At 42.2% G+C, this 18,026-nt stretch overlaps 1 protein-coding gene and 1 long non-coding RNA gene across 4 annotated transcripts in view; one reads left to right on the forward strand and one right to left on the reverse strand.

Moving 5' to 3' along the window:
- Positions 1–6,142: 6,142 nt before the first annotated feature.
- Positions 6,143–10,039, reverse strand: LOC309661626. The gene is made up of 2 exons (XR_014264113.1): positions 9,901–10,039; positions 6,143–9,706 (listed from the first exon to the last, which is right to left on the reverse strand). It is a non-coding gene; the product is annotated as an uncharacterized lncRNA (long non-coding RNA).
- Positions 10,040–10,091: 52 nt separating this feature from the next.
- The window catches only part of IL15 (interleukin 15), a gene marked incomplete at its 5' end in the record, with an annotated part of 90,971 nt that continues 83,036 nt past the window's right edge, over positions 10,092–18,026 (forward strand). For 2 of the 3 annotated variants that reach the window (XM_082463452.1, XM_082463453.1), the window contains one exon: positions 10,092–10,577. In XM_082463452.1, coding sequence (XP_082319578.1) covers positions 10,092–10,577 — 486 coding nt within the window. The remainder of the gene's footprint in view (positions 10,578–18,026) is intronic. The other variant, XM_082463454.1, reaches the window with a different exon arrangement.

Here is an 18,026-nt window from a genome sequence, read left to right on the forward strand (position 1 = left end):
TCAGGGAGCCTGATTCCTCCAGCTCCGTTTTTCTTTCTCAAGATTGCTTTGGCTCTTTGGGGTCTTTTGTGTTTCCATACAAATTGTGAAATTTTTTGTTCTAGTTCTGTGAAAAATGCCATTGGTAGTTTGATAGGGATTGCACTGAATCTGCAGATTGCTTTGGGTAGTATAGTCATTTTCACAATGTTGATTCTTCCAATCCAAGAACATGGTATATCTCTCCACCTATTTGTATCATCTTTAATTTCTTTTATCAGTGTCTTATAATTTTCTGCATACAGGTCTTTTGTCTCCTTAGGTAGGTTTATTCCTAGGTATTTTGTTCTTTTTGTTGCAGTGGTAAATGGGAGTGTTTCCTTAATTTCACTTTCAGATTTTTCATCATTAGTGTATAGGAATGCCAGAGATTTCTATGCATTAATTTTGTATCCTGCTACTTTATCAAATTCATTGATTAGCTCTAGTAGTTTTCTGGTAGCATCTTTAGGATTCTCTATGTATAGTATCATGTCATCTGCAAACAGTGACAGCTTTACTTCTTCTTTCCCGATTTGGATTCCTTTATTTCTTTTTCTTCTCTGATTGCTGTGGCTAAAACTTCCAAAACTATGTTGAATAACAGTGGTGAGAGTGGGCACTCTTGTCTTGTTCCTGATCTTGGTGGAAATGGTTTCAGTTTTCCACCATTGAGGACGATGTTGGCTGTGGGTTTGTTTTATATTGCCTTTATTATGTTGAGGAAAGTTCCCTCTATGCCTACTTTCTGGAGGGTTTTTATCATAAATTGGTGTTGAATTTTGTCAAAAGCTTTTTCTGCATCTGTTGAGATGATCATATGGTTTTTCTCCTTCAATTTGTTAATATGGTGTATCACGTTGATTGACTTGCGTATCTGGAAGAATCCTTGCATCCCTGGGATAGACCCCACTTGATTGTGGTGTATGATCCTTTTAACGTGCTGTTGGATTCTGTTTGCTAGTATTTTGTTGAGGATTTTTGCATCTATGTTCATCAGTGATATTGGCCTGTAGTTTTCTTTCTTTGTGACATCTTTGTCTGGTGTTGGTATCAGGGTGATGGTGGCCTCATAGAATGAGTTTGGGAGTGTTCCTTCCTCTGCTATATTTTGGAAGGGTTTGAGAAGGATAGGTGTTAGCTCTTCTCTAAATGTTTGATAGAATTTGCCTGTGAAGCCATCTGGTCCTGGGCTTTGGTTTGTTGGAAGATTTTTAATCACAGTTTCAATTTCAGGGCTTGTGATTGGTCTGTTTATATTTTCTATTTCTTCCTGGTTCAGTCTCGGCAGGTTGTGCATTTCTAAGAATTCGTCCATTTCTTCCAGGTTGTCCATTTTATTGACATAGAGCTGCTTGTAGTAATCTCTCATGATCCTTTGTATTTCTGCAGTGTCAGTTGTTACTTCTCCTTTTTCATTTCTAATTCTATTGATTTGAGTCTTCTCCCTTTTTTTCTTGATGAGTCTGGCTAATGGTTTATCAATTTTGTTTATCTTCTCAAAGAAACAGCTTTTAGTTTTATTGATCTTTGCTCTCGTTTCCTTCATTTCTTTTTCATTTATTTATGATCTAATCTTTATGATTTCTTTCCTTCTGCTAACTTTGGGGGTTTTATTGTTCTTTCTGTAATGCTTTAGGTGCAAGTTTAGGTTGTTTATTTGAGATGTTTCCTGTTTCTTAAGGTAGGACTGTATTGCTAGAAACTTCCCTCTTAGCACTGCTTTTGCTGCATCCCATAGGTTTTGGGTCATGATGTCTCCATTGTCATTTGTTTCTAGGTATTTTTTGATTTCCTCTTTGATTTCTTCAGTGATCACTTGGTTATTAAGTAGTGTATTGTTTAGCCTCTATGTGTTTGTATTTTTTACAGATCTTTTCCTGTTATTGATATCTAGTCTCATAGCGTTGTGGTTGGAAAAGATACTTGATACGATTTCAATTTTCTTAAATTTACCAAGGCTTGATTTGTGACCCAAGATATGATGTATCCTGGAGAATGTTCCATGAGCACTTGAGAAAAATGTGTATTCTGTTTTTTTTGGATGGAATGTCCTATAAATATCAATTAAGTCCATCTTGTTTAATGTATCATTTAAAGCTTGTGTTTCCTTATTTATTTTCATTTTGGATGATCTGTCCATTGGTGAAAGTGGGGTGTTAAAGTCCCCTACTATGATTGTGTTACTGTCGATTTCCCCTTTTATGGCTGTTAGTATTTGCCTTACGTTTTGAGGTGCTCCTATGTTGGGTGCATAAATATTTACAATTGTTATATCTTCTTCTTTGATTGATCTGTTGATCATTATGTAGTGTCCTTCTTTGTCTCTTTTCATAGTCTTTATTTTAAAGTCTATTTTGTCTGATATGAGAATTGCTACTCCAGCTTTCTTTTGCTTCCCATTTGCATGGAATATCTTTTTCCATCGCCTCACTTTCAGTCTGTATATGTCCCTAGGTCTGAATTGGGTCTCTTGTAGACAGCATATATATGGGTCTTGTTTTTGTATCCATTCAGCTAGTCTGTGTCTTTTGGTGGGAGCATTTAATCCATTTACCTTTAAGGTAATTATCGACATGTATTTTCCGATTCCCATATTCTTAATTGTTTTGGGTTTGTTATTGTAGGTCTTTTCCTTCTTGTGTTTCTTGCCTAGAGAAGTTCCTTTAGCATTTGTTGTAAAGCTGGTTTGGTGCTGCTGAACTCTCTCAGCTTTTGCTTGTCTGTAAAGGTTTTAATTTCTCCATCAAATCTGTATGAGATCCTTGCTGGGTAGAGTAATCTTGGTTGTAGGTTTTTCCCCTTCATCACTTTAAATATGTCCTGCCTTCTGGCTTGCAGAGTTTCTGCTGAAAGATCAGCTGTTAACCTTATGGGGATTCCCTTGTGTGTTAGTTGTTGCTTTTCTCTTGCTGCTTTTAACATGTTTTCTTTGTATTTAATTTTTGATAGTTTGAGTAATATGTGGCTTGGCGTGTTTCTCCTTGGATTTATCCTGTGTCAGACTCTCTGTGCTTCCTGGACTTGATTACCTATTTCTTTTCCCATATTAGGGAAGTTTTCAACTATAATCTCTCCAAATATTTTCTCAGTCCCTTTCTTTTTCTCTTCTTCTTCTGGGACCCCTATAATTCGAATGTTGGTGTGTTTAATGTTGTCCCAGAGGTCTCTGAGACTGTCCTCAGTTCTTTTCATTTTTTTTTCTTTATTCTGCTCTGCAGTAGTTATTTCCACTATTTTATCTTCCAGGTCACGTATCCATTCTTCTGCCTCAGTTATTCTGCTATTGATCCCTTCTAGAGTATTTTTAATTTCATTTATTGTGTTGTTCATCATTGCTTGGTTCCTCTTTAGTTCTTCTAGGTCCTTGTTAAATGTTTCTTGCATTTTCTCTATTCTGCTTCCAAGATTTTGGATCCTCTTTACTATTATTATTCTGAATTCTTTTTCAGGTAGACTGCCTATTTCCTCTTCATTTGTTAGGTCTGGTGTGTTTTGATCCTGCTCCTTCACCTGCTGTGTGTTTTTTTGTCTTCTCATTTTGCTTATCTTACTGTGTTTGGGGTCTCCTTTTCACAGGCTGCAGGTTCGTAGTTCCCGTTGTTTTTGGTATCTGTCCCAGTGGCTAAAGTTGGTTCAGTGGGTTGTGTAGGCTTCTTGGTGGAGGGGACTAGTGCCTCTGTTCTGGTGGATGCGGCTGGATCTTGTCTTTGTGGTGGGCAGGTCCACGTCTGGTGGTGTGTTTTGGGGTGTCTGTGGCCTTATTATGATTTTAGGCAGCCTCTCTGCTAATGGATGGGGCTGTGTTCCTGTCTTGCTAGTTATTTGGCATAGGGTGTCCAGCACTGTAGCTTGCTGGTCGTTGAGTGAAGCTAGGTCTTGGTGTTGAGATGGAGATCTCTGGGAGATTTTCGCCATTTGATATTACGTGGAGCTGGGAGGTCTCTTGTGGACCTGTGTCCTGAAGTTGGCTCTCCCACCTCAGAGGCACAGCCCTGACGCCTGGTTGGAGCACCAAAAGCCTTTCATCCACATGGCTCAGAATAAAAGGGAGAAAAAATAAAAAGAAAGAGGATAAAATAAAATAAAATAAAGTAAGATAAAATAAAGTTATTAAAATAAAAAATAAAAAATAATTATTAAGAACAAAATTTTAAAAAGTAAAAAAAAAAAAAGAAAAAGAAAAAAAATACTGGATGGGCAGAACCCTAGGACAAATGGTGAAAGCAAAGCTACACAGACAAAATCTCACCCAGAAGCATACACATACACACTCACAAAAAGAGGAAAAGTGGAAAAAATAATATATCTTGGGCCCAAAGTCCACCTCCTCAATTTGGGATGATTTGTTGTCTATTCAGGTACTCCACAGATGCAGGTACATCAAGTTGTTTGTGGAGCTTTAATCCTCTGCCCCTGAGGCTGCTGGGAGAGATTTTCCTTTCTCTTCTTTGTTCCCACAGTTCCTGGGGTTCAGCTTTGGATTTGGACCCGCCTCTGCGTGTAGGTCGCCTGAGGGTGTCTGTTCCCCGCCCAGACAGAACAGGGTTAAAGGAGCAGCTGCTTCGGGGGCTCTGGCTCACTCAGGCCGGGGGGAGGGAGGGGTATGGATGCGGGGCGAGCCTGCGGCGGCAGAGGCCGGCGTGACGTTGCAGCAGCCTGAGGCGTGCCGTGCGTTCTCCCGGGGAAGCTGTCCCTGGCTCACGGGAGCCTGGCAGTGGCGGGCTGCACAGGCTCCCAGGAGGGGCGGTGTGGAGAGTGACCTGTGCTAGCACACAGGCTTCTTGGTGGCGGCAGCAGCAGCCTTAGCATCTCATGCCCGTCTCTGGGGTCCGCGCTGATAACCGCGGCTCACGCCCGTCTCTGGAGCTCCTTTAAGCGGCGCTCTTAATCCCCCCTCCTCGCGCACCGGGAAACAAAGAGGCAAAAAAAAGTCTCTTGCCTCTTCGGCAGTTGCAGACTTGTTTACGGAGTCCCTCCCGGCTAGCTGTGGCGCACTAGCCCCTTCAGGCTGTGTTCACGCCGCCAACCCCAGTCCTCTCCCTGCGATCCGACCGAAGCCCGAGCCTCAGCTCCCAGCCCCGCCCGCCCCCGCGGCTGAGCAGACAAGCCTCTCGGGCTGGTGAGTGCTGCTCGGCGCCGAGCCTCCGTGCGGGAATCTCTCCGCTTTGCCCTCCACACCCCTGTGGCTGCGCTCTCCTCCGTGGCCCCGAAGCTTCCCCCCTCCGCCACCCGCAGTCTCCGCCCGCGAAGGGGCTCCTAGTGTGTGGAAACCTTTCCTCCTTCACAGCTCCCTCTCACTGGTGCAGGTCCCGTCCGTATTCTTTTGTCTCTGTTATTTCTTTTTTCTTTTGCCCTACCCAGGTACGTGGGGAGTTCCTTGCCTTTTGGGAGGTCTGAGGTCTTCTGCCAGCGTTCAGTGGGTGTTCTATAGGAGCAGTTCCACATGTAGATGTATTTCTGATGTATCTGTGGGGAGGAAGGTGATCTCCGTGCCTTACTCTTCAGCCATCTTTGAGCCAATCCGGCTTGTGGGATCTTAGTTCCCACACCAGGGATCGAACCCAGGCCCCTGGTGGTGAAAGTGTGGAGTCCTAACCAGTGGACTACCAGGAAATTCCCTTTGTACGATTTTGTATGTCTAAAGCCACTCCTGGCAATAATGTTTTTTAGGCTCTTTTAACCAGAGTGAGTGAAACTTAAGTTTACATTTCAGATTCTCCAGTAATATTTTGTATGAGGACTTTTTAATTTTAATAAAAAATAAATCAAGTTATTCACCTATTAGTAGGTGAATAGTTAATTAAGTTGTACAATTATTTCATAAAACATCATTTTAAAATAATGTTTATTGCCATAGAGGAATGTTTATAACTCCCAAACATTAAAAGCATCATACTAAAATGTTAGTGAATCAAACACAGAGCATATTCCATGGCAAAAATAATTATTTGGCTGTTATGGCTCCTCTCCCTCAATTAATGGACTTTATTCCAGAAGAAAGTAATGTGTCTTCAATAGCACTTTGCAAGTGCGTTTTCTGGAATACAAGGTCTGTTAAAGATTAACTAGTATTCTACTGCAAAATGGTTCTTTGACCAATAAATTTGAGAAATAAGCCAAACAATATTAAACAGGATCTTTTATTGCAGGATTCTCTAGAACTTTTAGTATATTGGTAGTCATTTTGGACCTTAAAGAGAGAAAGACAGTTTATAATTTGATGAAATCCAATTATTTCACTTATTTTCTTTCATAGTTAGTACTTTTTTGTGTGCTAAGGAATCTTTACCTACCTCAAGATTGCAAAGCATTTTCTCCTATGCTTTCCTCTGGAAGGTTTATACTTTTTACTTTTACACTTTGGTCTATGAACCATTTGTGTTAATTTTTACGAATGATGTTTGTTGGGGAAATAAAAATATTTTTTTCCACTAAAAAGCCCAGTTGTTCCTATATCACTGGTCGAAAAGATTACCCTTTCACTCTCTTACCTTGGCATAATTGTCAAAACCAATTGGCCATGCATGTGTAAACGTTTTCTGTACTCTTTATTCTGTTCCTTTGATTTGTCTATCTTTACACCATTAACACATTTCTTTGGTCTTTATAAGTTTATATTAAGTGTTGATATCTGGTAGTATAGATCCTCCAACACTGTTCTTTTTCAAAAGTGTTTTGCCTCTTCTAGGTCCTCTGTATTTGCATATCAATGTTAGAATCTGCTCATCAAGTTGTATAAGAAAGCCTTCTGGGATTGCTTGGAATCTGGAGAATTAACAACCTTAGCAACTTTGTCATCTTCCAGTTAATGAACATGGTATTTGTCCCAACATTTAGGTGAAGGGAGCCTGAGAGTCAAAGGCTTCTTTTCTCAGGAATTCTTTGTTTTAGAAGCTGTGGAGGGTGGTTGTCAATTTAGAGGTGGCAGAGTACAGGGGTGAGGACTCAAGCTAGACCACCTGAGGTCAGAGCCTTGCGGGGGGGCCGCTCAGTTGCATGTGAATTGCAGGCAAGTTGGGAAATTTCTCTAGGTCTTCGTTTCTCCATCAGTAAAATGCAGATAATAGTTGTTCATATATCATAGCATTGTTGTGAGGATTTAGTAAGCTAATATTTGTCTTAGTGGGCATCTGGGCACACCCTGTAGGAACTATAGAAGTAGTAGCTAGTATTGCTGCACCTCTGGGAAAGCAGTAACTTAAGAAGCTCTTGAAAACTCAAGAAATCTGTAAGAGGAAGAGTATTCCTCTATTGTCAAGACCACCAAAAAGACAGAGGGGAGGAGCACACTGAGGTAAGGCTTTAACCAAAATGGTAAAGTCAGGGGTCCCGGGCTATGTTTTTCAAAGACCAGAAGATCAGCTTGTTCTTGGCCTGTGATTTGTTCCTTAGGAGAACTATAAATAAGGTCACTGTCATGGACTTTGAACACTAAGTCAGATGAGCTAACTTTCACCTACTTCCACATAGTCTCCAAAGCTACAGAAAACATTTATTAGTCATTTATTTTAAAGACAACTAGCCAATTGGCTAACATTGTCTATGGAATGAAAAATCAGATGTTAAAAATGTATTCAACTATGATTTTATTGTTAATTTTTTTAATTCAAAGAAAAATTATTATTGCCAGTTCTGTGAGGTTTACTTAATTTTTACTTCTTTTCACATGGTAATTTTATTAGTTACCTTTAGGCAGTTTCAAATTATTTCATCAATCTTGGTCTTTGTTTTTAATTTATACGGTGGAATTTACTTGTTCATTGGTGTGAGCAATTTTCAATATATTGTCAAACAGCCTGTGGCAACTGAAAATACAAGTGTCATACATTAGATTTCTCTGTTTGAGGCAGTGCAACAAAAACATTATGCTGAATACCCAACGTCATTAAATTGCAGGCATTTATATAACTAATTCAAAAATACTTTTTTTTTTGGTGGTAATTGAGAAAACAAATTTGACCTACATACTTGGGAGGCAAGTAGTTGAGCAAAGTCTCTCTTATGGCCATCAGCAGTTTCAATTTCACTCTCTTGTCATTTATGGTATTTTATCTCCCCAATCTGACTAAATGCTTTATATATCATTCAGCCCATCTTGTTCCAGAACTTACATATATTAGAAGCTCGATCAATATCTGTAGACCAATTTTATTCTTCTTTTGTCTTCAGATTGTACTTTAAAGCTCGGCTCTATGAAGAAAATTCCCATCAGTTTCATAGCGTTGTGAAAACTTCTCCAATAGCTCAGAAAATTCATGGTGGCCACTTGTTAAAAGCGTGCTGTCAGACACTGATGTCTCTCAGCCCCGGGGACAGCTGGAGCCCCCAGGCTAGTGAGCCCCAGCTAAGAACAGCTTTTTCTAGTGCTCTTAGGCAGCCCAAGTGCAGCAGTATCTGGGAGGTGATGATGTGACCTCTGGTGGCAGAGATATTTGCCTCTGCTAGTTGGTGCTAAGTGAGGCCAGTGATGGGTGGGCCTTACTATCTGGACAACTACTTCAGCCACCAGCTGCAGAGCACGCAGCATATGTAAGGGGGCTGAAGGAGGTATGGGAGCTCATCTCGCGGGATCCAAGAAGGACTGGACCAGTTCAAGCGGACGTACTTGACAGCGGACGTCATTAATTTCGATATTCACATATACACATAGTTTACCTTCGGGGCTGCTACATCTGTTGCAACAGAATCCAATCCAGCTGCAAGCCCAACCTCACTCAGGATGCATCCTCATTCTGCAAATCAGAGCTTCAGTGTATTGCTACGAAAAAGTCTGATTGGATTTGAAATCATTGGCATTATCACAAGAAAATTCAACATTACATTGTCTTGGACAGAAAGGAATGATCGCTTCATTTCTTTAAATATAATTTCCACCTATGGTAAAGATTTGAATGGCTGTAAAAAAGTCTTTACATTTTCATCTCACTTATTTTATTGATCGTGACTATCTAGAGCTCAACTTTTTCATAAAAATGAAAAATGATTTTATGTGGAACTTTATGCACATTTAATATTTAAATCTCTTCAAATATTTTTAAATTTTATTTTAACATGTACGTAATACAAAGAAAAGTTAGTTAAATGTTTTACCAAGCTCCAGGGAGCCTTATCATTATTTCCGTGACATGACTCTGAAAAATTTGGGGAAGCACCCTTCCGTTAGGGATTTTCAGTGATTCACACGTGTGCAAGGTTCTCCAAAGTGCTTCCAAAAACTGAAACCATTTCTTCAGGCTCTGAGGCACGAGGATCACTTAGCCTCAAAGCACTCAGTTCCTTCTTTTAACTGTAAAATCCTACAATAACAACATGTCACGTGGTCCCATTGTAATGTTTTACACCGGACGACGCGCTAGGCTGGGAAAGTGGTCCACAGATAGGCACATTCGTTCATGCTCATTCACCCTCCGTGCCAACCACCTTGGATAAAGTAGTCGCCCGGGTGTCTTCCTCCCACGTTTTCTCTAGCAGGACTTCAGGGCCTTCCTTCTTCTAGGCTGTGGGGAGGGTCAAGGTCTGGGGTAGCCGCCCATTCCGTCCGATCCAACGCATTTTTCCCCTTTCTCTGGCCAACTTGGACACGCGCTGTTCCCAGGTCTCAGTCTCAGCTCGGACAGCCTCGCGTGCCATGCCCGGCGCCCGTGGATGCGGCAGGTGGACCCCGGGCCACCTCCTCGCGCCTTCCCTGCAGGTGCCGCAGGAGGGATAGGCCAAGCCCCGGGCCAGCGTCCCTGCGAGGCGGGGGCCCTGCACGCTCTGAGACCCCGGGCTCGGCAGTGGCGGCCACCTCCCTGGGGGCGGGGAGCCAAGCCACCTGGGGCAGTCGGCCAAGGGCTGCCGCCACCCGCCCCTCCCTCAGCCTCCGCTGGGGCTGTTTACCTTCGCCTCTCCTCTTTTCTCTTTCACTTTTCTTTTCGTTGGGAGTTGGGACTCCCTGGGTTCCAGGCGTCCAGGGGAACCCCAGCTGATTCGTTCTCGGCCGCAGGGGCCCGACGCCCGGGAAGGGAGCCGGACGACCGCGCCCGCCCCGCCGCGCTGCCCGCCGCCCCCGACTCTGTAGCCCGGACTCGATGGAGGTACAGAGCTTGGCTTCTCCGCTGTGGGAGGGGAGGTGCTGGTGGCCGAAAGGGCGAGGGAACTCTCCCCGAAAGCCTTCGCCTCGGACTCCTCCCAGCTCTGGCCGGACACACCCGTCTCACCCCCCCGCGACGGGCTACCGGCCGGGCCGCCCCGCCCTCTTGACCGCGACTTCGGTTTTCGGTGGCGCTCCGCGCGGAGGTATTTCCCCTTCTGACCCTTTATTGCCGTCGCGGGCTCTCCTCGCCATCCTCCGCTTCCAGCCGAGCACACATTGCTCGTCCGCTAGCGGGTCCCCGCTCGGCTCCGCCCTCCGCTACCCACCGACTCCGCGCCGGCCGGCGGAGGGCGACGGACGCGCGCCTGGGCAGCCCAGCCCAGCTGCGGGGTTCGGAGAAAGCGAGGTCCGGAGAAAGCGAGGTCCGGCGGCACAGAGCGCTGAGTTGTGCACCTCATCGAGCTCAGAAAGTTCAAGAAAGGTACCGCAGCTCCCCGCTTCTTCCCTGCCCCCTCCCAAGCTCCCCGCCGGCTGGTGCCAACTTGAGTGTGAGCTCGCACGTCTGACTCTTTGTCAATCAAATTACCCTCCTCTGCTTTGATCAGGACACTTAACCTTCCTTGGGAGAGGAATCTACAGGAACGGTTACCGTTTGACAGTCAGGCTTCCGTTTATATTATTTCAGAAAATCAGTGCTAGAAACTTGGAAGAAATGCAGGAGACTTGTACTGCCGTGAAATCCTTATTCAAAGTGGCTTTAAATGAAAATCCAGTTAATTTTGTCAAGTGTTATTGAGATTGTTGCAAGCATATACAATGTGTTTGTATTTAGCTTATAATATATTGAATTTAACTTGAATTTCTATGCATTTAAAATTTTGTTATCTTCGAAGTATATGTAAGGCAAGGTTAATTCTTCAGTGATGCTTATAACAGATTCTTAAACAGGGTGAGTCAGAAGTTTAGAAACTGGAAGTGAAGTGGTTGTCACTAGCTATCTCCATTATGTTTTTAAAAGCTACGGTCTGATGTTATGACACTGGTAATGGTATGTCCTTGTAACTGATAGGCATTCTTATCTTGTCAGTGGGCTTCAAGAGGCTTCTTTGACTTAATTGAATAGAGGCTTCTTTGACTTGATTGAATAAACAGATCAGATCCAGGTGGTTACAGCATCCTGCTGTGCAGAGGTGGACTGTTCTATGGAAAGCATCAGGGTACAATATACATTAAACTCCTGTCATTTTTATTAAAAAGCAGTGTGGTGGGCATGATAGACAGAGGGAGGAGATACAAAGGGAAGAACACAAGGCTATAGAAAGGAAAGGACTGAAGACAAAGCAATAGCCATTTTAGATTTAAAAAGTGATGAAAAAATTTAAAGTTTTACTTAATAAAGTAAAGAAGTTTAGAAAGTTCTGAAGGTTTGTTCTGGTTGTGTTTTAATGGCACATCCTTGTATTTCTTCTTCTGTTTTCTCCTGTGAAAGTTTTGGTCATACTCAGAACAGCCTTTCCAGCAGTATCATCTGCTCTATGACAGAGTGACAGAGGGGTTAGGTTGGCCGCTGGACTTCTGGTAGGCAGAGTGTCCCCATACTTTTGGGTTCACTGTTCTCTGCTAACTTGGAGTGGCAACTCCAGAGCCTGATTTGAAGCTACAGTTTCTGGAATTAGGATTTTCCTACAGGTTACCAGTGGGTTTAAGAAAAACAATTCGATGCTTTCCATTTTAATCCATGAAATTAATATGTAAATGTCAACAGCTGTATCACAGGACATAATGTTTGTCAATGCAATACATGTTTATAAACTTCCTTGAAGGATGGGAGAAAGCAGTGGTCTAAAGTTTATTGAAATAGAGTTTGATAATTGAAGAATTTTAAATCCTAGAAGGTTCTCCATCTCAGGTTTGCTGGCTCTGGGTGGATTTCAGGAAGGCGGTGAATGAAGCTCTGAAATGTTGTGTAAAGGGGATTTTTCTGAGGACATAGCCATAACTCTAATGAGCTTTTTAAATGAGTCTCGAACCCTAAACAGTTTTTAAAAACATTTTAAAACTTAGAAAACTGCCCTTTCTTCCTATCTCGCTTAGAGTTTACTGTGAAGTTGTATTCATTATGTAACTATTCTTTTGAAGGTTAGTTAATGATAATACAGAGAGTACTGTCTTAGGTCCACAGCTTGAACTATGGGAAATAATATGAATCATAGGTAACACTTGCTGAATTCTTACTATGTACTGGATGTTGTTCCAAGTATGTGTTTATTTTTAAAAAATTATCATAATAAACTTATGTGGTGTAGGGACTGTATTTTATAACTGAAGAAATTGGAGCATAGAGTAGTAATTAAATAACTTTCCCAAAGTCACAGAGTGAGAAAGTGGTAGAGCTGGGGTTTGAACCCAGACAGATTTAAGAGCACCGGTATTTATGAAGGATGATATTATTTCCATAGAAATATTTCCCACAGTTTGACAGTGACAATCAACCACTATTTCATTTCAATGCAGAGTGATATAATGATGGAACATTGGTTTTAAATTAATGCTTATATGGTACTTGCATAATTGACATTATTAATTATATATTTAAAGATTATCTTTATGAGCAAATGATATTCACATGAGAGTCTATATGTGTTTGGTTCCTTGGAGAAAAACTTTTTTATGGTTCCTGAATGAAAACATTTGTCCAGTTTACATAGTTTTTGCTGATACAGCTTGACAAATAGGCAAATGTGGATTGATCGATATGTCTGTATCTATCTATCTATCTATCTATCTATCTATCTATCTATCTATCTATCTACCTATATATCCATCCATCCGAGTAAAAGGCTGGGATTCAGGGAGCGATCAGGAGACTCACATATCACAGTGGAAGTGATGTAGTCAACTATATGGGAAGTCCCCTTTTCAGAAGATTTTATGGTCTGCGGGTTGGCAAGAAGCCAACTTCTTTCTTTAACTCAGTATTACCTCTTCGATTTATTTACCCAGTGATTACAGATTACTGCATGAGACTGTTGAGGCTGAGCATTGCTTATGTGCTGGCTGCTATCCTATTTTATGGATTGGATGGAAAAATCCCATAGGAAAGTTGAGAGAACATTTGTGGGTTTTGCTCATAGTGTTTACTCCTAACTATTTAATGGTAATGTTACTAACTATAATCAATTTCATATATATTTATGATTATTAACTTGCTATATGTCAGGGAATGTTACACTTTTTTAAAAAAAAGTTATTCAGTGCTGGAATCACAAATAGGAAACAAGAGGCTCTTTGATCTCAGTTCATTTCAACGCTAGTATTTGTACACAATTTATATCTGGAGGCAGAGTATGTATACACAATTTATATCTGGAGGCAGAGTATGTATACACATATATTTTCCAGTGTTTTAACCCGCTGCAAATCTAGTGATGCCTGGCAGGTCATTTTTAGAAACAGAGGACTATATATAGACCACATGAGAAGGAGTAAAAAAAGTCTGAATGCCTATAGTAGGTGATCATATTCTAAGTTGTTTCTTTTCCAGATGCTGAAGGAGAGTGACAAGAAAGTATTTTACCAAGTAAAGGAATTGAAACCGAAAATGATCCCAGAAGAGGAAAATATTAGGGCTGTGAGGTTGGGGGTGGGGAGACTCTAAGGTCATGACACACAAGCCCAGTGACATAGTCAGTGATCGCTGTATCACTGAAGCCTCCTTACTGGCCCTTCTGCTCATATGCCTTTGGATAAAAATTTGGGGCAGGAACTATGTTGACCCTTGAACAGCAGCAGTTTGAACTGCGAGGTCCATTTATACAAGGCTTTTTTTGGACAGTAAATGCTATGGTGCTACAGGATCCGTGGTTGGTTTAATCCTGTGATGCAGAACCACGGATACGGAACAACTGCGGTACCCAGGGCCTGCTGAAAATTACAGCGGATTTTCCACTGATTGCAGTGTTGGCGCCCCTGACCCTGCTGTTTTCCAAGGGTTAGCTGTACCCTTGGCAAACTGTTAGCCCTGACTGCTAACATTTTCAAATAATTATTTTTTAATTGCACGTCTTAGATATTTTACAATATATTTTCCCAACTTTTTTGCTCTCCTTACTCCTCAGCACCAAAAATAAGCATATACAGTGAGATTTCATTTTCTAAAATACATAACTATATTGTTAAAATTATTCGTTATGTTATTTTAAATATTATTAGTACACAATTAACCAAAATATCCCATTCACTTTTTTTTTTTTTTTTTGGCTGCGTTGGGTCTTTGTTGCTGCGCGCGGGCTTTCTGTAGTTGCGGCGAGCGGGCGCTACTTTTCATTGTGGTGCACGGGCTTCTCATTGCGGTGGCTTCTGTTGTTGCGGAGCATGGGCTCTAGGTGCATGGGCTTCAGTAGTTGTGGCACACGGGCTCAGTAGTTGTGGCTCAAGGGCTCTAGAGCGCAGGTTCAGTAGTTGTGGTGCACGGGCTTAGTTGCTCTGCGGCATGTGGGATCTTCCCAGACCAGGGATCGAACCCGTGTCTCCTGCATTGGCAGGCGGATTCTTAACCATTGCGCCACCAGGGAGACCCCCGCATTCACTTTTGATAAGTACTTACCAGCGTAAAACTAAACTACATTGGAAATGTATATCAGAGTAGAGGTGGGTAGTGTGGATATCACTGCTTTGACTAAAGAAGGTACCTCTAATATCAGTTTTTCCACTTGGCCCTGTATTTGGCACCTTGGACAGGCAAGGCGCATGGTAGGATTCTGGATGGGGGAGAGGTACACTTTTCTTTCGTAAAATGGGAGAAGCATCATTATGAAAGAGGAAGTGGGAAAAGAGAACTTGCTAGAAATCTGCTTTGCCTCAGGCACATTTCAGGCATATCACTTACATAAAGGGGCACCCAAGGAAGTAGTGGGTCTGGAAATTCATTTCTTTAGAGCTCCCTGTGGTCATGCAGACCTTGGAAAGTCATGGGGGTTCCCCAGGAGTGCCCGTCCCTCACTTCGAAGAGCTCTGATCTAGTTCAGCCTCATCCCCATCCCCTACCCGTGGTTTCTGGACTGCCATGGCTCACGGTGCTTAAAAGAAAGTATGTGTGTTCACGCCTGGTGGGGGCAGTAAAGAAGGGAGTGTGGCTGCAATAGAGGCTTCCCACTGAAAGGAGTGAGGAGTGGGCTCCAGTCGGGCTTGGACAGCCTTTGCCTCCTCATCTCCATCATACCTGCTCTGCGCTCTAGACACATTTGCTGTATTCCTTGTCAGCCTTTGAATGTCCTACTCACAAAGCCCACCGTCTCTAACTTTTGCTGCCCCTTTCTACTGCCCAGGCAGAATTATTCTCTCCCTGATATGAATTTATTTGGTGCTGTCTACAGCCCCTATAATAGCTTTTCTCTCTGTAAATTCCTCTTATTATGTGTCTGTCTCTACACTTACGTTTTGAATAAAGACAGGGCAGTGTGTCCCGTGTCCCCAGCCAGGGGTTGGACACATAGTTGACTTGTATTGACCTCAGTGATCACTGAACAATTTGACAGCTAAGCAGAGGCATGCAAAAACACGTAGGAAACATAAGTAACATAGCAAAACACATTGCTGGAACGTTATAATAAAAACACTATTTTAGGAAAGTAAGTTTGGGGTAGGATTTATTGAAGAAAAGAACAAATTGGAGCTGAGGAAACCAGCCAGAAATCTATTGCACTCATTCAGGGATGTAGTCTCATTCCTATTATCTGCTCAAGGACATATCTCTAGTAATTCTTTTTTTTTTTTTAAATTCATCATCAATTTTCTTCCCTCTCTAACAAGTCTTTCCCATCACCATGCAGACATGCTATAATTTCTCCCATTAGAAACAAAAAACAAAAAGTCTCTGTTGACCTCATGTTTCTCTTCAGCTACCACGTGGTTTTTCTGTCCCCATTTTATAGGACAACTTTCAAAGTCAACTCTATGCTGTCTCCAGGGTCTCTCTTCTCATCCTCTCTTGACCCAGCCAGGCTGTCATCCCCACTATTGCATGAAAAATGCACTTCTCAAAGGCACCAAGAACCCATGTTAAATCCAGTGATTAGAGCTGGGTTCTCTTCCTAGGTGACATGTCAGCAGAACTAGAAAGTTCTTCATTTGGCTTCCAGGCCATGCCCTCTCCTTATTGTCCTTTTTCCTCACCAGCACCTATTGCAGTCTCTTTTGCCAGTTCCTTACTTTCTTAACCTCTAAATGTAGGTGTCTGTGGGCTCAGCTCATGACCTTTTCTCTGTGCTCAATCCCTTGGTGAGCTCAGTCTCATGGCTTTCGACACCTTCCTAAGTGGTGATTCATAAATGTATGTCTGGAGTCATGAGCTTTCTCTGAACTCCAGACTCATACATAGACGCCTCTTCACCATCTCTGATTGGATATCTAGTACTCACTGGATTCCTGACTTAACCCCCAAAACTGCTTCTCCCACTGTCTTCTTCATCTCACTCGATGGCAAAGTCCATTCTTGTAGCTGCATAGATAACCAATCAGTTAGCCGTGGAGGTGTCCTTACTTCTTGTTTCCTCACACCCCACATTTAATCTGCTAAATCATTCAGCTGTGCCTCCAAGATAGATCCCACATCTGACCTGCTTACCATCTTCACTGCTGCCACATGGGCCCAGGCCACCGTTAATCATGTCTCATGGTATAGTGGCAAGAGGTGGTCTCTCTGTTGCTATACTTGTCCCTCCCCCCACCCCCACCCCAAGAAGATTTCAGTTATCTGTTTTTACTTATCTGCATTAAGCAAACAAACAAAACCACAAAACAAACAAAAACCACTCCAGAATGCAGTGGCTTAAAAGACAAAAATTTGTTATTTGTCATGATTCTGCTGTCTGGGCTACATGCAGCTGGTCGGTTCCTCTAAGGCTGCTGGGGATGAAACACCTAAGAAGGTTTCTTCATTTGTGCATCTGGCACATCAGCTGGGCTGGCTGAGAAGTTAAAGGCTTCTCCTTTGATTCTTCCTTTTCCATAAGAAATAGCTCTTGCTAGCAGTTGAGCAGGGTGCTTCCTGCTTATGGTGAGTTAGGGATCTAGAGACTTTTTTGTGTGTCCTTTTTTGTTTAGCTGGTGGTGCTTTTTTTGGGGGGGGGGTACAATTTTCTTATAAACCTTGGGGGCTTCCTGTAAACTTTATTGAGGTTCACTCCATTGGAAAAGACATACCCAGAAAACTCTTGAGACAGGCTCCAGTTTACTTTGGCTGTGAGTCAGAATGCTGTAGGAAAAGCCTTCGAGGTCTTTAGAAACACCTTTGTCTCACTGATAGGGTCGATGAGGTGCCACTTTAAATCCTTTCTAGATCTTAATGAGGCATCTTCCAGCCACATACTTGATTTGATCTTTAACCTGAGAGTACGTTGTACTAATAGACCCTGGGTTTGATCTTTACCCTAAGACTACTTCTTTCTTTGAGAATCTTGTGTTGTCTCGAGAGATAAGAATGACAGTAAGTTTAATTTTCCAACCTAGCAAGTCCTGGGTTGAATGTTTCTTCTAAATTCGGCTTGAATGTTTCAGTTCCTCTTTCTCTTCCTGCAATTAATCCTAGGCCACAAAATGAAGCCAGTTATCACATTCAGAAATTTTCTTAGCCAGGTCCACAAGTTTATTAGATACGTTTTCTTTCTTCCATATTATTGCAGGCAACTATGCAACATGAGTTGCCCTCTCTCCAGCCTCTAATAAAATTTTCATCACTGCCTTCCTAGCCTCACTCACAGTGAGTGTCCTTGCTATGTACTCCCCAGGTGTCTACCTATCACCTGATCTCATATCAATTTCAGTGTCAATTACTAATTGCTGTGTAAATAACTACCCGCACATTTAGTAGTGTAAAATAAAAAATTATTTTATTTGTTTAGAGTTCCAAGATTAGAAGTTTGGACAGGAC

This window comes from Balaenoptera physalus, assembly GCF_965194825.1.
Source record: "Balaenoptera physalus genome assembly, chromosome: 5".
In the NCBI taxonomy this organism is placed as follows: domain Eukaryota; kingdom Metazoa; phylum Chordata; class Mammalia; order Artiodactyla; family Balaenopteridae; genus Balaenoptera; species Balaenoptera physalus.